The sequence below is a fragment of the Hyperolius riggenbachi genome, chromosome 9 (assembly GCF_040937935.1).
Source record: "Hyperolius riggenbachi isolate aHypRig1 chromosome 9, aHypRig1.pri, whole genome shotgun sequence".
Lineage (NCBI taxonomy): Eukaryota > Metazoa > Chordata > Amphibia > Anura > Hyperoliidae > Hyperolius > Hyperolius riggenbachi.
The window spans coordinates 29,377,274-29,401,737 of NC_090654.1; the positions used below are offsets into that span (position 1 = coordinate 29,377,274).

General features: G+C 50.4%; 1 protein-coding gene across 1 annotated transcript in view; it reads right to left on the reverse strand.

Annotated features, from left to right (window-relative positions):
• LOC137533405 (semaphorin-4A-like) overlaps positions 1 to 24,464 on the reverse strand; it is a 79,573-nt gene that overhangs the window by 43,772 nt on the left and 11,337 nt on the right. The window contains exon 5 of the mRNA XM_068254806.1: positions 5,283 to 5,399. Coding sequence (XP_068110907.1) covers positions 5,283 to 5,399 — 117 coding nt within the window. The remainder of the gene's footprint in view (positions 1 to 5,282; positions 5,400 to 24,464) is intronic.

Below are 24,464 nucleotides of genomic sequence, written 5' to 3' on the forward strand. Positions count from 1 at the left end.
CTACTTTTATCGAAAAAAGTGGAAAATTCTCCAACCAACAGGGGAAAAAAACGCTTTTGATTTTTCAGTTCAACCAATCGTTTTTTTATTGAGTTGCTGTAAAATTGGATCATTTTATTGTATCATGTGTGGCCACCAATGAGGTTGGCAAAAAGAGTTTGTGCAAACAAGGTTATCTAACATTTCGAGACCCAAGCAATCGCTTTATCAATGAATGTATCCAAATGTTATACCATTATAATATTTCTGTTCATTTTTACCACAATTCAATGAAAATTATTGGTTGTACAGAAAAACCAAAAGATTTTCCCCCAATTGAGAAATCTCATCCAATTTTCTTTTTTGTTTTTATTGGACATGTTGGAAACTGACTACAAACCAAAACTTTATTTGTATAAACAACAAAAAGGATGGAATTATGAAAGAGTGTGGTGTTTGTGTGTATATTAACCTCCTTGGCGGTAACCCCGAGCTAGGGTCGGGGCGGAAAACCGCAGCTCAGATCGGTAATCCGGACCTCTGCTCGGGGTAGCCGCCGGAGGCTCTATGCAGAGCAATGTGTGCAGCAGGAGCGTTTCTACATACCTCCCAGGGATCCCGACGTCCAGGGCCGGGCCGAGGCAGAGGCGAGAGAGGCTTCAGCCTCAGGGGGCATTGTAGGAGGGGTCGCACAACTCACTCAGCTATCATTCCCCTATTGTGTTTGAATCAGAGAGAAATAAGAAAAGGGGATATATCGCAGTGACTGCAAGCCAGATAACTAGAGATTAAGGTGTTGAGGGCCCTGGTGCATCTCTGTCTAATAGCAATCAGTGTGGGACGGCTGGGGTGGGAGGGATGGAGGGGCGCACTTTGGTGTCTCAGCCTTGGGTGCTGGAGGACCTTGTCCCGGCTCTGCCGACGTTGGCCGCCATTCTTCTTCCTCTCCTCCGGGGCTCTGCTTCCTCCTGGTGATATCTCCGGCTGTCGTCATGACGACAGCCGGCAATCTCACGTTAGAGTTGCAGCGCCACCCAGAGGATGGAGGCATAACTGCAGCGCTGGAGCCAGGGAGGTCAGTGATTACTGGGGTTGTGCAGATCTCCCTGGCAGCATGATTTTTTTCCAGGTTTTGGGGTCTGAAAAGGTGCAAAAAAATTGTACTGCTTTTAGACCCTAAAATCCAGAAAGAATCATAACGCTAAGGGGGTTAAAAACGATGGAAATAGTATAGTATGTAATGTGAAAAAATGATTGTTAGGTAAAATGATGATAATACTAGTCTTTTTAGCCCGTTAGATAACGGACGCTGCTGTGGCTCCTGCAAAACGCAAATTGCGCGCCCGAACAACCACCAGAAACCTTCACCAGACACCCTCTCCCCCAACGCCACACACACACACACACACACACACACACACACACACACACACACACACACACACACACACACACACACACACACACACACACACACACATACATATACACACACACACACACACACACACACACACTGTACACATACACACACACACACACACTGTACACATACACACACACACACTAACACACACACACTAACACACACTAACACACACACATACACACACACACACAAATACACACACACACACACACTGTACACATACATACACACACACACACAAATACACACACACACACTGTACACACACACACACACACACTAACACACACACACACACACACACTGTACACATACACACACACACACACACACAAATACACACACACACACACACACTGTACACATACACACACACACAAATAAATACACACACACACAAATACACACACACACACACAAACACACACACACAAATACACACACACACAAATACACACACACACACACACACAAATACACACACACAAATACACGCAGACACAAATACACGCACACACAAATACACGCACACACAAATACACGCACACACAAATACACGCACACACAAATACACGCACACACAAATATACACACACACACAAATACACACACACACACAAATACACACACACACACAAATACACACACACACAAATACACGCACACACAAATACACGCACACACAAATACACGCGCACACACACAAATACACACACACGCACACACACACACACGTATTTACACACAAATACACGCACACACAAATACACGCACACACAAATACACACGCACACACAAATACACACACACACACAAATACACACACACACACAAATACACACACACACAAATACACGCACACACAAATACACGCACACACAAATACACGCACACACAAATACACGCACACACAAATACACGCACACACAAATACACGCACACACAAATACATGCACACACAAATACACGCACACACAAATACACGCACACACAAATACACGCACACACAAATACACGCACACACAAATACACACACACACACAAATATACACACACACACAAATACACACACACACACAAATACACACACACACACAAACACACACACACACACAAACACACACACAAATACACACACACGCAAACACACAAATACACACACACACAAACACACACACACACACAAATACACACACACACAAATACACGCACACACAAATACACGCACACACAAATACACGCACACACAAATACACGCACACACAAATACACACACACACACAAATATACACACACACACAAATATACACACACACACAAATACACACACACACACAAATACACACACACACACAAATACACACACACACACAAATACACGCACACACAAATACACGCACACACACACAAATACGCACACACACACACACACACACGTATTTACACACAAATACACGCACACACAAATACACGCACACACAAATACACACGCACACACAAATACACACACACACACACGCACACACAAATACACACACACACAAATACACGCACACACAAATACACACACACACAAATACACGCACACACAAATACACGCACACACAAATACACACACACACAAATACACACACACACAAATACACACACACACACACACAAATACACACAAATACACACACACACACAAATACACGCACACACAAATACACACACACACACACAAGTACACACACACACAAATACACACACACACAAATACACGCACACACAAATACACACACACACACACACAAATACACACACACACAAATACACGCAGCCCTGTGCCTGCGCAGTTTGGAGGTACACACACGGACGTGGAAACCTGAGACTTTATTAAATAGGATGTGGAATGCATTGCCACAGGAAGTAGCAAATGCTATATCTGCATTTAAAGGGGGCTTAGATGCTTTCCTTGCGTTGAAAGACATCCATGGCTACAATTACTAGGTAATGCCTAATGATGTTGATCCAGGGATTTTATCTGATTGCCATCTGGAGTCGGGAAGGAATTTTTCCCTTTTGGGGCTAATTGGACCATGCCTTGTAAGGGTTTTTTCACCTTCCTCTGGATCAACAGGGATATGTGGGGGAGCAGGCTGGTGTTGTACTTTGTTCTCTGGTTGAACTCAGTGGACGTATGTCTTTTTTCAACCCAAATAACGATTAATGTTCCTGTCAGCGCCGGTTCTAGACTTTTTGCTGCCTGAGGCAAACTTGTGAGGATGCTGCCCCTGTAATCTCTGCGCCTGATGCAATTGTTTCACCTTGCTTCATGAGAGAACCAGCCCTGGTTACTGTATCTAGGGGTCCCCAACCTTTTCCGGCTCGGGGACCACTTCCTCACCAAATTTTTCTCCGGGGACCACGGGGGGGGGGGGGGGGCGCATTGGTATTGGGAGTTTGCGGGGGCGGCGGTGCGTCCTAGTGGACAGTGTCGTGCACAGCGGGTTACGGGGGGGGGCGCGGGGGAGGGCTGGGGTGCGGCGGCATAGCTAGCATAGTTGCCCCAGTATGGCTAATATAGTGCCCAGTATGGGTAGGTAGTGCCCCAGTATAGCTAGTATAGTGCCTAGTATAGTGCCCAGTATGGGTAGGTAGTGCCCCAGTATAGTGCCCAGTATAGCTAGTATAGTGCCCAGTATAGCTAGTATAGTGCCCAGTATGGGTAGGTAGTGCCCCAGTATAGCTAGTATAGTGCCCAGTATAGCTAGATAGTGCCCCAATATAGCTAGTATAGTGCCCAGTATAGCTAGTATAGTGCCCAGTATAGCTAGTATAGTGCCCAGTATGGGCAGGTAGTGCCCCAGTATAGCTAGTATAGTGCCCAGTATAGCTAGATAGTGCCCCAATATAGCTAGTATAGTGCCCAGTATAGCTAGTATAGTGCCCCAGTATAGCTAGTATAGTGCCCAGTATGGGTAGGTAGTGCCCCAGTATAGGTAGTATAGTGCCCAGTATAGCTAGTATAGTGCCAAGTATAGCTAGTATAGTGCCCAGTATAGCTAGTATAGTGCCAAGTATAGCTAGTATAGTGCCCAGTATGGGCAGGTAGTGCCCCAGTATAGCTAGTATTGTGCCCAGTATAGCTAGTATAGTGCCCAGTATAGGTAGTACAGTGCCCCAGTATAGCGCCCTAGTATGGGTAGGTAGTGCCCCAGTATAGCCGTCCCCACCCCACTCCCACCGCGGCTGCCGCTGCTGTTACCTTAGCCAGCGGCCGCTTCCTCTATATTCCCCTCTCATGCCGTGTAACTGATTCACAGCAGCGCGCCTTGTGGCTGCTGTGATGAGGCAGGAAGCAGGAGAGAGCGCAGCTTCCTGTAGCGGTGATGTGTATAGCCGTTACTATGGGAACCGCTCTCTCCTGCTTCCTGCCTCATCACAGCAGCCACGGGGCGCGCTGCTGTGAATCAGTTACATAGCATGAGAGGGGAATATAGAGGAAGCGGCCGCTGGCTGAGGTAACAGCACCGGCAGCCGTGGGGGGGGGGGGGCAAGAGGACAGTCCCGAGGCCCAACTGCAAACATCCCACGGATTAGCAGTGGGCTGCGGATCGGTGGTTGGGGACCCCTGTGTATACTATTCTGGGCCGATACAGTTGGAATCTACGTCCTGACGGTGGCAGTTTGGCTCTCACAGGACGTATATTCCAACTACTTGCTGCAGCCGTGCACTCACACCGTCTTCACCGCTGTTCCAATGCTGCACCCGCTCGTTCTGCTGTCTCAGTGACAGCAGAGCATCTGCATTTCAGTCGCTCTGACCCCCCAACAGGCCCTAACATGCTGCTTGTACAGAATGTTCCTGTGCTGAAGAGAGGGAACTCACCATCCAGCCATCTCAGGGAGGCATCCGTCCTCACCATGGGCCTGCTACCCAGCGTTCGCTGGATGATCGGCTCGGTCCCCATGAAATTATTAATCGTGCCGCTGTACAGCTCGTCACCTGCAGAGATGGGGGGAGAGGAGGGAGGGGGAACCATAGCGATGTGAAAGAAGAGAGAGAAAAGGAAACAAGAGGAATTGAGAAACAATTACTTCATGTTTTTAGTAAATCATTCATATTTTACTTATTTATTCTGTCCGGGAATATTTCTATTTCTTGAAACTCCCGCTAAATTTTCTGTCACGGTCTGCCAGCTAAAATGACATCACTTGAAGAGGATGACATCATTTGAAGCTGATGACATCACTTGAAGATAATGACATCATCAGTCCACAATGATATGCGAGGGACACGGGTACGGTGCCCTGCGTCCGGATCTACCAGCAGTGCTGCTCGGATACCCCTTTTCAAAATCCGAATTGAATTCGGATCCGGATACACAGAAATCCGGATCCGAATCGGATATCCAAATTCAAACTTTTTGATATCCGAATAGAATCAAATATCCGAACCCAGTATCGGAGATATCTGCCCGGATTCGGCTATCCGAATAGAAAACCGGAAGAGGCCTTTAAATTGCTTCTAAAACGTTTTTTAGGGTAAATGAGGCATGTAGCATCATGGTTTTTTTTAAAGGGAAACACTAATTGATTATGTGGGGACTTAAAATCCCCCCCCCCCCCCAAAGAAAATGGCTGTAAATTAACATCAGGACTAGGTTCCAGACAGCGGTCGTGCAACCCACATTGCGTCCAAAGTCCAACCGCACAACTGGGACATCACAGTTATCAGCCCAGACACCTCCAAAAAATTACACAGCAACTGTGTTAAGATAATCACCATGGCACCTAGTGTTGGTACCACGGCACAGGTAAAACATTAAAAATGAGAGGTTCCAGGAAGCGGTTGTACTGCCGCAGTTGGGGCCTCCCCACAACTGGAACAGCACAGTTATCAGCCCAGACACCTCCAAAAAAATGACACAGCAATTGTGTTAAGATAATCACCATGGCACCTAGTGTTGGTACCACGGCTGTAAAAAAATGTTGATTCAGGCTTATTACTGAAGACGGAGCCAGGAGGTTGTGGTGGTAAGGCAGGCGTATTGATTCCCACTCGGCCACTTCATTTCCCCCTCTTGCCAACAACAGGGGCCAGGAACTCACCAACCACCCAAGCCTGGTTCATTTTCAGAAACGTCAGTCTGTCCACAGACTGGGTGGACAAACAAGAGCGCTTCTCGGTGACCACGCCACCGGCTGCACTGAAGCACCTTTCTGACAGCACGCTGGAAGGCGGGCAGGACAGCACTTCCAGGGCGTACTGCGCCAGCTCGCTCCAGATATCCAGGTGCTTGACCCAGTAATCCAAGGGGTCCACAGGGGTGTCAGTGTCAAGCCCGCTGTAGGACCCTATGTAGTCTGCCACCATCCGGGTCAAATGCTGGTTCTGGCTTTGAGAGCCGGGTGCTGCTGCAGGCACCTCCTCTGTAGGCAGTGGTACTGGCGTGGCTTAGAGCACCTTTGTCAGAGACAGCAGGTTTGTAGGGCACCTGCTGCTGTGCTGGCTGGACTGTGACAGCAGGGGGGGTGGGAGGCTGGGGGAAGGCTTCCTCCAAGCGTTGAACCAGAATCCGCTGCAAGTCCCTCATTCGGCGCACAGGGTCTCCCCCTACAGGCAGGAACTGAGCCTCCTGCTTTCTCCACCCCCGCACCACTGCAGCTGCACTCCGCTGTGCCCCCTCATCTTCATGGTCAGGGACCTCCAACTCCTCAAACTGCAAGTCCTCCTCAACCTCCTCCTCCTGCCGCACAGAGGTGGACTGTGCAGGTGGCTGCTGCTCCTGCTGAATCAAGGCTGCTTCTCCCACTTCCAGCAGAGCATAGAGGGCCTTGTCCAGCATGCACTCAATGGTCACCCACTCACACAGCGACGCACGGTCCCGGCTGACCATGTTGGTGGCCTCTAGGCAGGGTGCCAGCACCAAGCACACCAGCTGCATTTTTCCCCACTCAGCACTGAGGATGATGTCCGGGAGGTGGGTGGTGCCGGTCCCGGACAAGGTGGCATCCGCAGTGGCTTAGGTAACGGTTGACAGCCCACTTCTGTTCAACCAGACGTTCCAACACTGCCAGGGTGGAATTCCAGCATGTTGGAACGTCTATGATGAGCCGGTCCCGTGGGAGGTTCATCTCCAGCTGCACGGTTTCCAGGGACGCTGTGGCACCACCCGAGCGGTGAAAATGACCCACGGTTCGCCTTGCCGCTCCCAAAAGCGTGTCCATCCCCTGGTAGGTGCGCAGGAATTTCTGCACCACCAGGTTCAGGACGTGGGCCAGGCAAGGGATGTGGGTGAGGTTCCCTGGTGGATGGCGGCAACCAGGTTGGCCCCATTTCGGAGACCACCTCTCCGACTTTCAGGCCTCTTGGGGTCAGCCAACTCCTTTCCTGCTCATGGAGTTTGACCAGGACGTGGTCTGCCGTCAGTCTGTTCTTCCCCAGACTGACCATCTCCAGCAGCACTTGGCAGTGGTGGGCCTTCACGCTGCTGCTGAGGCGGGGGTGTTTGGTGGTGGGTTTGCCAGAGGATGGAACCGGATCAGAGCTGAAACCGGATCAGAGCTGGAACCTGCTACACTTCCACTGACCCTGCTGTGGGGTGGCACCACCCACTGGATTGCTGCTGTGCCCGATGCTGCTGTCCCCTCCTCACCCACTTCCACCAAACTGACCCAGTGTGCGGTGAAGGACAGATAGCGGCTTGTCCCGAACCGGCTGCTCCATGAGTCCATTGTCACATGACCCGCTCACCCACCGCATGTTCCAGCCCACGTTCCACATTGGCCTTTACAAACTGGTGCAGTGCTGGGATGGCGGTGCGTGTGAAGTAGTGCCGGCTGGGGATTGGCCAATCCGCTGCTGCGTACTGCAGGAGCGCACGCATCTGGCTCCCCTCCTGCACAAACGAGTACGGGAGGAGCTGGGAGGACATGGCCTGTGTAAGCAAGCCGTTCAGCTGGCAGATGCGACGGCTGCCGGGAGGCTGAGCCCTGACCACAAAGGACTCGCTCAGCAGGGTCTGGTGGTGTTTTTGGCTTGCACGGTGAAGCCGAGCAGGGAGCGCAGGGAGCAGAGGAGACCACTGAGGAGGACTGGCTGCCTGAACAGACCTCAGTGTCGGCAGGAGTGGCAAAGGGGGTTACTGCAAGGGCCATTGCCAGCTTCCTTCAGCCTCTTGAATGCCTCGTGCTCATGTTTGTGCTTTTTGGCCAGATGGTTGATGAAGCTGGAGGTGCCATAAATGGAGGGATTAGACCAGGCATGGGCAAACTTGGCCCTCCAGCTGTTGAGGAACTACAAATCCCACAATGCATTTGCCTTTATGAGTCATGACTGTGGCTGTCAGACTCCTGCAATGCTTTGTGGGACTTGTAGTTCCTCAACAGCTGGAGGGCCAAGTTTGCCCATGCCTGGGTTAGACCCTCTGCTCAGCTTCACCTGGCACAGATTAGACGTCACAAACTGGCTTTCCAGTGAGGGCAGTTGAAAAAACTGCCAGATTGGAGACTGCAATTTTCCCTCACGCCCAGAATGGGATGCTGGCGCTGCTGCTGATTTTCTCCCTGTGGTGGTTTGGGCCTGGGGTTGAGTGGTGCGGCTGGTGGTAGTAGTGGCAGATGAAGCAGCAGGCTGTGGGTCACACATTCCATGCCCACTGCTGCTCCTGCAAATGTCAGCGATGCTGATCCTCCGTGCCAGACCCACTGACGCATCCTCAGAGTCAGAGCTGACATCCCCCTCCTGTGGATGGTAGTCCTGGTCCTTCATCTCGTCATCAACATCATACTCCCCCCTCCTCGAACAACTGCTGGGATGATGACCCCGCCGCAAACTCCTCTTCTGCTGACACATCATGGATGGACTCCCCCCCCAACAACCATGGTCACCATCTCAGACTCTTCCACAAAGCCCATTGCGCCCAGAATGTCTTTTCTAGAGCTGGTGGTGGCCTGCTTGTCATCCACCATCAGCTGCATCACAGGCTCTGCGTCTTTCTCCTCAAATTTGTGCCGATGACCCTGCTTGAAAATGGCCGCTACACGCTGCTGCGTCTCTGCAGTGTGACTTCCCCTAACAGCTGGACGGCCAGTGCTGACCCTCCCCCGGCTGCCAGTGGCAGACATAGTACAAGATATGTGATGTCACAGATGATGTGGTGTACTTGTGCTTTATTAATATCGGGCTTGGACTTTGAATAAAATCAGCACGGAGTGACAGACAGCAGAGTAGAAGAAGACACACTGACACTGCTCAGCAGCACACTAGCACTGCAGTAATCTGTAGTAGCTACATAGTACTACTCTCTCTAAAAACTAACTAGCACTGCAGTAACTACACAATAACACAGTAATCCTACCTATACTGTAGCTAGCTAAGGCTAATAGCAGGCCAGCAGCAGAAGGCCTGGCCTGTGCACAGCACACACACAGACACAGGACCTAACTACTAACAGGCAGGCAGCTGCTGCAGCTGAAAGTCTGACTGACTGACACTGACAAATTAAACAAGCTAGCTAACTATAAAACAATATAACAATAGTTTAGTGAAGGTGTTTCCACTCAAAAACGCTGGGTTCAACAGTGTGATGATGCACTTGCTTAGCCAAACAGCACTGGAGCATGTCTCTCAGTGTGCAGTCACAAGCAAGAATGATTTTCTCAGCATGACCCCCCCCTCCTTATATACAGGAGGGGCTGGCCAGGGATCCCCTCTGTGATTAAAACAGGGAACACCAAGAGCCCCAATAGTGTAATTCATACTGGACAAGTTGGCAATAAGTTTGTATTGCTAGATACTCACAAGTCAGGGTCACCAGCAGGCAACCACTGTAAAGGCAGGTGGGGAGATTGTCCTGACCCCACTCAGGATTAAGAAGTCGCTCTCTGTAGACAGGAAGAAAGGGTAGCAACCCTCCACCAAGGGTGGACTCAAAATTGTATACAATAAACAGAGGCGCCAACAGTATAAGATTAGATTAAATGAGCTTAAAAACCAACTTAAATGGCCAAATTGAAGGAGGAAGTGGTGGTCTTACCTCCCTCAAGAAGACACGACAACGACTGTGATTCAGACAGTCAAACACGGGGTTGAACCTGCGAAACGCGTTGCATTTCTTTTTGGAGTTCCTAATAAATGTGTTTGACTGTCTGAATCGCAGTCTGCTTGAGGGAGGTAAGACCACCACTTCCTCCTTCAATTTTGCCATTTAAGTTGGTTTTTAAGCTCATTTAATCTAATCTTATACTGTTGGCGCCTCCCCTCTGTGATTGGTTGCTAGGGCTTAGGCTGGGAGCCCGCTGATTGGCTCAGGGACGTAATGGACGTCATCTCCATGGTTACAGTACCTGGATTCGGATATCTGACATTAGTATCCGACCGGATTCCGGATAGATATCCGCATTAACGCGAATAGCGCTATTCGGATTTTGCGCAGGTATCCGGAATACGATTCGGACAGTGGAAAAAGTTCGGATTATCTGGGTAGGTCGGATCAGTGGTGCTCATCCGGATTACCCGGATAATCCGAACTTTTTCCACTATCCAATTCGGATTCCGGATAGTTGGGGCAAATCCGCATAGCACTATGCGGATATTTATCCGCAACCCGGATATCCGATTCCGCGCGGATATCTCTGATATATACGAATCCGAATACTGAAACTAAGGAGATGACGTCATTGAGCCAATCAGAGGGCTCCCAGCCTAAGCCCTAGCAACCAATCACAAAAGGGAACCCTGACCAGCCCCTCCTGACCTTATTGAGCCAATCAGAGGGCTCCCAGCCTAAGCCCTAGCACCCAATCACAGAAGAGAACCCTGCCCAGCCCCCACTGTATAATAAGGAGGGGTGCCATGATGAGAAATCTCGTCCTTGCTTGTCACTGCTCACTGAGAGACCTGCTCCAGTGCTGCTGGCCTAACAAGTGCTGTATACAGTGATAAACCTAAAGCAATAAAGCAATAAAATAACATGGGTGGCTGTTAAATTAAAAATACTTTTACCTTCTGTTAATTTTGTCGCTCCTCCGCCCCTAGATCGGTAAATATTGCCATAAATCCGTTCTTGATAAATCTAAAATGGCTGCCGACCTTTGCTTTATCTTCCAGGTCGGCAGCCTCTTCCTTCCAAATATCTCTCTCTCAAGCGCCGATAAAACAGCGCGAGAGAATGAGATGTTCGGGTGCGCGGCCGTGAGCAGAAGTGTGCGCGCGCGCATGCATTATGTGGTGACTGGCTGCATTCGTGACTGTGTACAGTCAAAAGAGCTGCTAGCTGCACAAAACCTGTGAAGTTATGTTATAAAAACACCTTCACTTGGCCAATTGTTTATTCTATTGTAGTAATGTATTTCATGAAATTTTCAATAGTATGTATTATACAGTGGCTTGCAAAAGTATTCGGCCCCCTTGAAGTTTTCCACATTTTGTCACATTACTGCCACAAACATGAATCAATTTTATTGGAATTCCACATAAAAGACCAATACAAAGTGGTGTACACGTGAGAAGTGGAACGAAAATCATACATCATTCCAAACATTTTTTACAAATCAATAACTGCAAAGTGGGGTGTGCGCAATTATTCAGCCCCCTGAGTCAATACTTTTTAGAACCACCTTTTGCTGCAATTACAGCTGCCAGTCTTTTAGGGTATGTCTCTACCAGCTTTGCACATCTAGAGACTGAAATCCTTGCCCATTCTTCTTTGGCTTATTTTTGTAGCCTAAGCCTGCTTTAAATTTCTCAATAATTTGATCCCTGACCTGTCTTGTGTGTTCTTTGGACTTCATGGTGTTGTTGCTCCCAATATTCTCTTAGACAACCTCTGAGGCCCTCACAGAGCAGCTGTATTTGTACTGACATTAGATTACACACAGGTGCACTCTATTTAATCATTAGCACTCATCAGGCAATGTCTATGGGCAACTGACTGCACTCAGACCAAAGGGGGCCGAATAATTACGCACACACCACTTTGCAGTTATTTATTTGTAAAAAATGTTTGGAATGATGTATGATTTTCGTTCCACTTCTCACATGTACACCACTTTGTATTGGTCTTTCATGTGAAATTCCAATAAAAGTGATTCATGTTTGTGGCAGTAATGTGACAAAATGTGGAAAACTTCAAGGGGGCCGAATACTTTTGCAAGCCACTGTATATATATGTGTTGTCACTGTGCGCCGTGTGTAAGCAGAGAGCCACGCATGAAGACCTGCCCGCAGCGCTGCTCGCTCTTGAATTGAGAGCAGGGGAGCCGCGTATCAGCGGGAGCACGACTGAGAGGGCGGAGAAAGGGGAGGACAGAGGAGTGACAGAGCAGGGAAAATAAGCTCTGCCTCCTCTCTCCTGCTAAAGTATTCAACCGAACTGGTCAAAAAATTAAAACAGTAATTTTGGGGGCTAGCCTGCAGTATGGGGACAGAACTTTAGAGGACAATTAGGTAAGTGGTCCCCTATAGAAAAAAAAATCAGTTCCCATTGATTTAACACCTTCACTATCATCACTACACTATTGTTCTATTGTTTATTAGGTAGCTAGCTCGATTTTATCCAGTGACAGTCAGAGTGTGTGCTGCAGGCTTGCTGCAGCAGCTGCTATGTGTCTGTGTGTGTGCTGTGCACAGATCAGGCCAGCTGCTGGCCTGCTATTAGCCTTAGCTACAGTATAGGTTAGGGAATAGGATTACTGTGTTATTGTGTTGTGTACTTAGTAGTACTGCAGTCAGTGCTAGTTATTTGTTAGAGTAGTACTACTGTGCTAGGTTACTACAGAACTGCTGTGCTGCTGAGCAGTGCCAGTGTGACAGTTAGTGTGCACTAGTGTCTTCTCCTCTGCTGTGTGACTGTCAGTCCGTGCTGATTTGCTTTAAAGTCCAACCCCGATTTTAATAAAGTACAAGTACCCCACATCATGTGGCTGAAGCAAGCTGGAGCACCAGAACCCCCTCTGCCACTCCTGCCGACACTGAGGCCTGTTCAGGCAGCCAGTCCTCGGTGGCCTCCTCTGCTCTCTCCATCGCTTCCCGTGCAAGGAAAAACTGCAGCCAGACCCTATTGGGCGAGTCTTTCCCTATTGTTGGCAAGAGGTGGACATGAAGTGACTGGGAATCACTATGCCTGCCTTACCACCCTTTACCACCACCACCACAACCTCCTGGCTCCTCCTGATTAACTATTACTAACTAAGCCGCCTGGTTCACAATTTTTTTACAGCCTTGGTACCACCAATGCTATGTGCCACTGCCAAGTGCCACGTCCGGCATGCTCCTGGCAGATGTTACACACCTGCTGCTGCTGCATTGCCCTGCTCCTGCTGCCTTTGCTGCTCCCACCGCCAGGGTGCCACAGGCCACTGCTGCTGTCTGTGCTGATACCACCTATTTTTAACCCAAAACACAGTTGCTGCGTAATTGTTTGGAGGTGTCTGGGCTGAAAACAGTCATGTCCCAGTTGTGCGGTTGGATTTTGGACACAATGTGGGCGTTACCACTGCTGTCTGGAACCTAGGCCTAATGTTAATTTACAGCCATTTTTTTTTTTGGGGGGGGGGGGGGGATTTTAAGTCCCCACATAATCAATTAGTGTTTTCCTTTAAAAAAAACATGATACTACATGCCTCATTTACCTTAAAAAAAACGTTTTAAAAGCAATTTAAAGGCCACTTCCGGTTTTCTATCCGGATATCCGAAACCGGGCGGACATCCCGGACACTAGGTTTGGATATCTGATTCTGTTTGGATACCATAAAGTTCGGATTTGGATATCCGATTCGGATCCGGATTTCTGGGTATCAGGATCCGAATCAATTCGGATTTTGAAAAGGGGTATCCGAGCACCCCTGGTTCGGATATCTGAATATTGGATGAGCAGCACAGTCTACCAGTTCTCTGGGATCCCGAAACTCTCTGGTGACACGTCATTTGCATTCCCTTAAAGCACCCCTGAAGTGAGAGAGATATGGAGGCGGCCATATGCATTTCCTCTTAAACAATACCAGTTGCAAGCCCTAGATAGCTGGACTATGTCCTCTGAGGGCTCTTTGAAGTTTCCTGATAGTAGTGTTTATATTTTAATGATACAAATGACTATCTAGTAGTTGTACTACTGATCATTACTCCCTTCCCCCCTGTTATGTAATGTTTACATGATGAGCATACCTGTTCAAGATATTCCTTTTGTTCCCTCTGTGCTGATATGTTATGCACTGTTTGAATTGTTTAAAACCTTAAAATTTCAATAAAACCTTTGAAAACAAAAAAAACAATACCAGTTGCCTGGCAGTTCTGCTGATCTCGTTGGCTGCAATAATGTCTGAATCACACACCTGAAACAAGCATGCAGCTAATCCAGTCAGATTTTTGCCAGAAACATCAGATGAGCATGTTCAGGGTCTATGGCTAAAAGTATTAAGGTGCGTGCACACCTCTGACTGATCTGCTTGGGCGACATTGCTGGGCCAATCTGTATGATGTCATATGGCAGGCGGGGGAGGGTACACAAGGAGTTGGCTGTCACTCGGCCAAGTTGATCCCCCGGACAGATCACTTGCAGAGCGGCGGTCGGGGGCTCCTGTACACACACTTGACCGGTTGTTATCGGCAGCCTCAGCCGACTTTAGTCAAGCGTAGAGACAGAGGAAACGTGAAAAATACCGCGGCCCTGGAACCCTCACAGGCAGGGCCGGATTTAGGCCAAGGCCACCTAGACCAAGGCCTAGGGCACCACAGGAGCAAGGGCACCAAAGCAGCAGGCTGAACTTAAACAGCATTTGCAAGCTTGCAAATGCTGCAGTGCAGGGAGATCACATGAGCGCCTGACCACGATACTCTGCTCCTAGCCGCCTGTGTTGCAGCCACCTTGCTCTCTGTGCACGTTGGCATTGTGGCCGGCAGCTATGGACTTGGGCAGCATTGGAGACGGAAAGGAAGAGGAAGCTTCTGCACTGGAGATGAGCAGAGAAATGAGTGACACTGATGGCTGCTGCAGGATGAAGGCGAGCTGGTTACCTATACTGAAAGTGGGTGGGAAAAGGAGGGATTAAGAGAGTCATCTGGCTACCTATACTGGAGGGAAAGGGGGGAGGGGTCATCAAGCTACCTGTACTAAAGGGAAGGGGGGAGGGGTCTTCTGGCTATCTATACTGGAGGTGGGCGGCTGGTGACAGCGGCCTTGGGCGGTAAAGAGTAGAAATCCGGCCCTGCTCACAGGAATACTATTACGAATAGTGCCATTCATATGCCAAACAGCAGACGTTATTGCGCACAGTAACGTTATTTATCAATAGCTAACCTACATAAGCCAAACTGCAGAAGTTATTTAACTGCAAAACGGTGAATGGATTTAATGTAACACTGTCAAGGTTAGGGTTAGGCACCTCCAGGGGAGATTTAGGGTTAGGGACCCCCAGGGATGGGGTGGTTAGGTTAGGCACCAACAGGGGGGAGTGGTTAGGTTAGGCACCACCATGGAGGTCTTAGGGTTAGGCACCACCGGGGGGGGGGGTGGTTAGGTTAGGCACCACCAGGGGAGATTTAGGGTTAGGCACCACCAGGGGGGTGGTTAGGGTTAGGCACCACCAGGGGGGTGGTTAGGTTAGGCACCACCAGGGGAGATTTAGGGTTAGGCACCACCAGGGGGGTGGTTAGGGTTAGGTACCACCAGGGGGGTGGTTAGGGTTAGGTACCACCAGGGGGGTGGTTAGGGTTAGGTACCACCAGGGGGTGGTTAGGGTTAGGTACCACCAGGGGGGTGGTTAGGGTTAGGTACCACCAGGGGGGTGGTTAGGGTTAGGCACCACCAGGGGGGTGGTTAGGGTTAGGCACCACCAGGGGGGTGGTTAGGGTTAGGCACCACCAGGGGGGGTGGTTAGGGTTAGGCACCACCAGGGGGGGTTAGGGTTAGGCACCACCGGGGGGGCTGTGGTTAGGTTAGGCACCACCAGGGGGGTGGTTAGGGTTAGGTACCACCAGGGGGGTGGTTAGGTACCACCAGGGGGGTGGTTAGGGTTAGGTACCACCAGGGGGGTGGTTAGGGTTAGGCACCACCAGGGGGGTGGTTAGGGTTAGGCACCACCAGGGGGGTGGTTAGGGTTAGGCACCACCAGGGGGGTGGTTAGGGTTAGGCACCACCAGGGGGGTCTTAGGGTTAGGCACCACCAGGGGGGTGGTTAGGGTTAGGCACCACCAGGGGGGTCTTAGGGTTAGGCACCACCAGGGGGGGGGGGGTTAGGGTTAGGTACCACCATGGGGGTCTTAGGGTTAGGCACCACCAGGGGGTAGTTAGGGTTAGGCACCACCAGGGGGGGGGGGGGGTTAGGGATAGGTACAGAGAGGGTTCTGTGTGTTAACGCTAAATAACGATAAGGCTTTAACGCTAAATAACAATAAGGCTTTAACGCTAAATAGCGATAAGCGGCAAACGGATTAGCGGCAATACCGTGCGCCATTATTCGCAGGAGCCATTTTCAGATGGATCCTGTAGTGTTGCTCCTCTTTCATTATACGCTTTAATTAGTAAAGCCAGTTGTGTGCCGCCTCTTCACTCTTTGCAAGCATAGAGACAGAGGGCCAGATTTATCAAAGCATTACTGATCTACAGTTCTAACCAGCGGGGAACTGTTCTGCATGATAATAAGAAAATTCTTAAATCCTACTTAAAAGTGGCAGTTTAGTGTGGATTTCTAGAGCTGCCCTACAGTTAAGAAAAGTACAAATCCATCCCTAAACTGCTGCAGATCAAGAAGTGTTTAATAGCAGTTCTACACAGTGCAGCAGTGCAGGCTAGACATGATTTTTTAAGTGCTCCTCCCTCCTGCTGCCAGGTGTCCTGTGAAGCTGTTCTGAGTTTAACCCTTCCAGTGCTGTGCAGAGATGTCGCGAACGGTTCCCGAACCGTTCACCGGCGAACATCTCTGCCTCACTGGGCCTTCTACTACTTCTGGGTCGCTATGACCCGGAGTAGTACGCCTGCGCTGCCCGGCGGAGCGCGTCCTAGATCGCGCTCCTGTTGCCGGGCACTTTCTGCGCATGTGTGTGACATCATGAAAGACGTCACGCTCATGCGCAGAGAGTGCCCGGCAACAGGAGCGCGTTAGGATCTGGGGACAGGATTATCATCTGTAGTTAAGATTAGGGACCGGTGATTGGGATCAGTGGTTAAGATCTTGGGACAGTATTAGGATCAGTGATTAGACTCAGGATCAGTGGTTAGTATCCGGGAACAGCAGAGCCGGGACAAGGTCCTCCAGCACCCAAGGCTGAGACACCAGAGTGCACCCCTCCATCCCTCCCTCCCCAGCGTCACACACTGATTGCTATTAGACTAAGAGGCGCCCTCTAGTTATCTGGCTTGTAGTCACTGCCATGCATCCCCTTTTCTTGTTTCTCTCTGCTTCAATCACAATAGGGGAATGATAGCTGAGTGAGTTGTGCGCCCCTCCTACACTGCGCCCTGAGGCTAGAGCCTTTCTCGCCTCTGCCTCGGCCCGGCCCTGGGGAACAGTATTAGGATCAGTGGATAGAGTCATGGGACAGGATTAGGGGTCAGTGGTTTGGATTAGGGATCAGTGGTTAGGATCTGGGGACAGGATTAGGAGCAGTGGTTAGGATTTGGGGACAATATTATGATGAGTAGTTAGTACCAGACGACAATATTGGGATCAGGGATTAATATCAGGAGACAGTATTAGGATCAGTGGTTAGGTTAAGGGGACAGCATTAGGATGAATGGTTAGTGTCAGGCAGGGCCGGCCCGCCCATGAGGCGGGGTGAAACTTTTGCCTCAGGCGCACTTCTGGGGGGGCGGCACCCGCCCGTCCGTGGGTGTGGGGGGCCGCCCGAGCTGGAGGGGATAGCGGGCAGGAAGGGGGTATTGGGCCTAGCGGCGAGGAGGGGGGCAGGACCCCCCCTCCCTCGCCTGGGTCTCCCGTCCTCCACTCCCCTCCAGCTTTAAAAAGTTCCGTGCTGGCTGCAGCTATGTGTAAGAGGCACGGGCGGAGATCACTCACCTCTTCCTCGTTCCAGCGTGCGCTCCACTGACGTCACTTCCTGCGGCGTAGCAGGAAGTGACGTCAGTGGAGCGCAGGCTGGCCTGGAACGAGGAAGAGGTGAGTGATCCCCGCCCGTTGCCTCTTACACATAGCTGCAGCCAGCACGGAACTTTTTAAAGCTGGAGGGGAGCGGAGGACGGGGGACCCAGGCGAGGGAGGGGGGGTCCTGCCCCCCTCCCCGCCGCTAGGCCCAATACCCCCTTCCTGCCCGCTATCCCCTCCAGCTCGGGCGGCCCCCCACACCCACGGCTTGGGGGGGGGGGGCAGGGGGCAGCGATTTCTTTGAAAATTGCCTCAGGCGGCAAAAAGTCTAGGGCCGGGCCTGGGTTCACGGACCTCGAACGCGAACTTGCGAAAAAGTTTGCGAACCGGCAAACATCGCGAACCGCAATAGACTTCAATGGGCAAGCAAACTTTCAAAACTACAAACACTAATTCTGGCCACAAAAGTGATGGAAAAGATGTTTCAAGGGGTCTAACACCTGTAGGAGGGCATGGCGGAGTGGAATACACGCCAAGAGTCCCGGGAGAAAATTACAGATTTGATGCACAGCAGGGTTTTAAGGGCAGAAATCACATTGCATTGCTAAATTGGAGGCATAAAGTGCTTTAAAACATCTAGTGTGTGTATATGTTACAGCCAGAACCCGAAGTTTGGCCACTTCTAGTTCTGGCCGGCAACTTCGGGTTCTGGCCGGCCAATGTGCGAAGTGGCCGCTGCGCTGCGGCCAATGTGAGAAATGGATTGATTCCTGTGACATTAATGTATCTTCTGGCCGCAGCGCAATGGCCAAACGTATAACAACTTAGTTAATTTAATGCAATTAAGCCGGCGGCAATGTAACAATTCAAGCCGCCGGCTTTTTCTCTGCCTCTCTCCTCCCCCCGCCTCTCTCGCTCTCCTATGGGCAGCCGGCGGGGACACGCGTGTCCCCCCGGAGTCGTTCGTCACGGCAGGGAATCCTGCCGTTCTTGTAGAGCGGGTGCTGGCAGATGCAATGTCTGCAGCCTCCCCGCTCTGCTTTCCTGGTGCGACGAACGACTCTCGTGGACACGCATGTCCCCGCCGGCTGCCCATAAGAGAAGGAGGAGAGAGACGCGGGGGGGGGGGGGGTGGAGAAGGAGAGAGTGAGGGGGGGGAGGAGAGAGAGGCGGGGGGGGGGGGATGGAGAGAGAGGCAGACCAAAAGCCGGCGGCTTGAATTGTTACATTGCCGCCGACTTAATTGCATTAAATTAACTAAGTTGTTATACATTTGGCCGTTGCGCTGCGGCCAGAAGATACCTTAATGTCACAGGAATCAATCCATTTCTCACATTGGCCGCAGCGCAGCGGCCACTTCGCACATTGGCCGGCCAGAACCCGAAGTGGCCGGCCAGAACTAGAAGTGGCCAAACTTCGGGTTCTGGACGTAACATATACATCAATCAGGTAGTGTAATTAGTGTACTGCTTCACACTGACAGACCAAACTCACTGTGTAACGCACCGCAAACAGCTGTTTGTGTAGTGACGGCCGTGCTGGACTGGTGCACACCATGGCGAGAGTGCAGGTGATGGCGGTTTTCAAGCCCATATGGTCGGGCTGAGGTAGCTGAATGACAGAAGAACAACAGTGACTGAGTGTCCAGCTGATCGAATTTGGTTTGTCCACAATGAAGCAACGGCCTTATTATCTTGGGTCAGGTGTGGCCCCTCAACACACTCATATTGCCGGTAATTGCTTTATTGTGATACGCAAGCCCCTTCACCGCGGCAAGGTAACTATCACGAAGGGGAATTGACACATGTACATGCCTTTTGTTTTGTTGTTGCAGCCGCAGTGCAGCCAGAAAAATTAAGCAGGCATGTACACGCACCAGAAAGATTATTATAGCGGCCGCTGCTAGCAGCGGCCTTAAAAATTCAGGAATCCACCTGTAGTCCTGGACCCTGTTGGTGGTGGCGGAGAAGGCAGTCAAGCGGCCTGCAGGCAGAGATGCTGTGTGGGGACTGACTTAGTCTTGAGGCAGCAGTCACACGGCATGCAGGCAGAGATGCTGTGTGTAGGGAATGACTTAGTCTTCAGGCAGGCCTGACCGTGCTTTGCAGACCAGGCATCCGTGGTCAGATGGACCCTTGACCCAACTCTGTGTGCCAGAGATGACACCCCTTGCCTTTCAACATCACGGTACAGTTTGGGTATCGCCTTTTTTGAGAAATAATTGCAGCCTGGTATCTTCCACTGCGGTGTGTGGCTTTGCTTTTGTGTGCTGCTTTTCCTCAGGTGGTCATCCCATTGCAGTTTGTGCTTTTTCATCATGTGCCTTCGTAAAGCAGTTGTCCCTACGCAGGTCTTGGTCTTTCCATGGCTCAATTTTCGGAGGCAGAGAGTACAGATGACATTGCTCTCACCTGAGACAGACACACAAAAAATGTCCACACCGCTGAGCCCTGGGATGATGGCACTTTGGCGATGGCTGCCGACTGAGATTTAAGTGGGGTTCCAGAATCAGAGCAGGAGGAGGAAGATATGTCACGCTTCCATGCGGAAGCTGAGGAAGATTAGGTGTTCTGTGTTTAATAGTCAACTACGTCCTGACAATATTGGGGGTTGATGGCACGTGCCTTCTTCTGAACACTGTACTTTGGTCGAGGGCCGCACGAAATCACAACAGCACGACCTCAAACAGACCTGCCCGGTGGCCTGCCTCTGGCTCTGCCTGTTGTTTTGTCCATATTGGGGGGGATGAAGTAAAAGGTATGCACTGACTTGACTAATACAATGTGCAGTCACACAGATGCAGTGAAAGGTACACACTGACTGCTGGTATAATACAATGTGCAGTCACACAGACGCAGTGAAAGGTATGCAGTGACTAGTATTATAATACAATGTGCAGTCACTGCATACCTTTCACTGCACCTGTGTGACTGCACATTGTTATTGTAACGATTGTGGGATATCTCTGTATTCAGCGCACAAAGATGTGCGCTGACACTGAGGAGGTCCTCCACAAGCGTGTCAAGATACTAGAACCCAGCTTTTGGTGCAAGCACCAGTAGAGGGGAATTCCCACCGGCAGGTGGAGCTATGGAGTGGAGAGGAATAAACCCTCTGCGCTGCCACAAATGCCAGATGGAAATTGTAGGAAAAGCAGCAACGCAAGGCAAGATAGCCCCCAAGAGAGAGAGCAAAGAGACAGAATCAATGTGTGTCCACCAAACTAGTCGCCACCCAGCGACGGTGAACACACAACGGCGGAAACAAAGTGGGAACGCAATCGCAAGAATGGCGATTGCCAAATAGTGACACCAGACTGAGCAGGACAGAGCACGAGAGGAGCAAAGGCACAGCAAATAATACAATGAGAATGATAAAGAAAATAACAAACGCTAACTAAACGCGAACACCGCACTCATTCGCAACAGCGAACGCGTTTAAGAGCGGTCTCCGCGTGATAAGCACAACAGAGACAAGCACGCCTAACTAACCACAAGTAACACAAATGAGCACAAACAGACAAGACAGACAAATGAGGTAGCCAGTAGCAACCGCTGCTCCAGCTTACACTCCAGGAACTCAGATCAGAAGAATCCACAGCCGCTACCGCTAGAGGCTAGTGCGATCCAAACAAGACAGAACGATGAGGTAGCCGGTAGCAACCGCTGCTCCAGCTTAATCTCCAGGAACTCAGATCAGAAGGATCCACAGCCGCTACCGCTAGAGGCTAGTGCGATCCAAACAAGACAGAGCGATTCGCTAACAAACGCCGCTGGCGACAGCGCAATCGCGACAGACAAGACAGGACAGAATAGGCAGTACAAATTATACACAAACTGACTGCACTAACTAGGAATGCAAGGAGCACTCCCCAAGAACTAACTATACTAAGATAGCAGTGGCTGACACTCCAGGTGAGTCCAGCAGGAACAAACCTCTATGAGCAGCAAAGCATTGTGGGCCAGAAAGGCTTTTATACTGCCAGCCTTCAAAGCAGATAATTAGGCAATCTGCATGACAAATGTATGCAAATTCGTCAGCAGCAAGCTGCAAAACTGACAAACGATCTCTTTTCCAGAGTCCTGCAGAATGCAGACCTGAACAATGGTCAAAAGGCTGTCTGCTTGCGCAGGCAGCTGAGCGGATCATTACAGTTATACACTCAAGGGCAGTGAAAGGTATGCAGTGACTGCTGGTATAACAATGTGCAGTCACACAGGTGCAGTGAAAAGGTTGCAGTGACTGCTGATATAACAATGTGCAGTCACACAGGAGCAGTGAAAAGGTTGCAGTGACTGCTGGTATAACAATGTGCAGTCACACAGGTGCAGTGAAAGGTATGCAATGTCTGCTGGTATAACAATGTGCAGTCACACAGGTGCAGTGAAAGGTATGCAGTGACTGCTGGTATAACAATGTGCGGTCACACAGGTGCAGTGAAAGGTATACACTGACTGGTATATAAAACAGCATGCAGTCACACAGATGCAGTGAAAGGTATGCAGTGACTGCTGGTATGACAATGTGCAGTCACACAGGTGCAGTGAAAAGGTTGCAGTGACTGCTGGTATAACTATGTGCAGTCACACAGGTGCAGTGAAAAGGTTGCAGTGACTGCTGGTATAACTATGTGCAGTCACACAGGTGCAGTGAAAAGGTTGCAGTGACTGCTGGTATAACAATGTGCAGTCACACAGGTGCAGTGAAAGTTATGCAGTGACTGCTGGTATAACAAAGAGCAGTCACACAGGTGCAGTGAAAAGGTTGCAGTGACTGCTGGTATAACAATGTGCAGTCACACAGGTGCAGTGAAAATGTTGCAGTGACTGTTAGTATAAAAATGTGCAGTCACACAGGTGTAGTAAAAGGTATGCAGTGACTGCTGGTATAACAATGTGCAGTCACACAGGCAGGGTCGGACTGGGACACTGGGGGCCCACCAAAGAAATTTCAACCTGGGGCCCACACATCCCATGATTGCAGTGAAAAAAAGGGCGTGACCATGCACCGGAAGGTGGGCGTGGTCATGATGTATTATGAACAGGGCCAAATGTACATGATCTTAGCAGGATTGTAATTCAGAGACACTGCTGACCAGCAAAACTTTGCATAGAGTCCCCTCCTTCAATATAAAGTAATGTCCTACTTTGCAGAGGTTGCGACCGCAGAGGTTGCAATCGCATCGGGGCCCTTGGGCCAAAGGGGCCCTCCCTCAACTACAGTATTACCTCTCTATTGGTCCTGTGCTCATAATAATCACTTCTATAGATATTTTGAATAGTGGTAATCATTAAAGGACTTCCGAGGCCAAATTCTGCCCCCAAAACCTAAAAAAAGTTAACTACCTGCATGAGTTTGTATGGCACGGAGGACGCCGTCCGCGCCCTCCGTGCCGTTCCGCCTGGTCCCCTCTGCGCAATAGCCCCCCGAAAGGCTGCGACCCCACGGTCCGGGTCGGGATCTGCAGCCTGCAGAAAGATGGCCGCCAGAGCTGGCCACGGCTGCGCAGTCCGCATAGCCGCTACTGCGGCTGCGCAGCTCCAGGGCCAACCCCCCGATCCACGTAAAAGGCAGCGTGATCGGAGGGTTGGCCCTAGAGCTGCGCAGCCGCAGTAGCGGCTATGCGGACTGCGCAGCCGTGGCCAGCCGCCGGGGTCGCAGCCTTTCGGGGGGCTATTGCGCAGAGGGGACCAGGCGGAACGGCACGGAGGGCGCGGACGGCGTCCTCCGTGCCATACAAACTCATGCAGGTAGTTAACTTTTTTTAGGTTTTGGGGGCAGAATTTGGCCTCGGAAGTCCTTTAACAAGCTATTTCCCATCCCCTTCTTGCACCTCTGACACTGTAGTTGCCATTGGCAGGTTTTGGTGCGTCGTATCAATTGTTATGTATAGAGCAGTGGTGCTCATCAGAGCTAGGATATCCGAGTTACTCGGATATCCTAGCTCTTTTTTCACTATTCGAGCTCGAATACCGAACTCGAACAGTATTAGCTATCCGAGCTGTGCTATTCGAGCGCACCCGGATAGCAA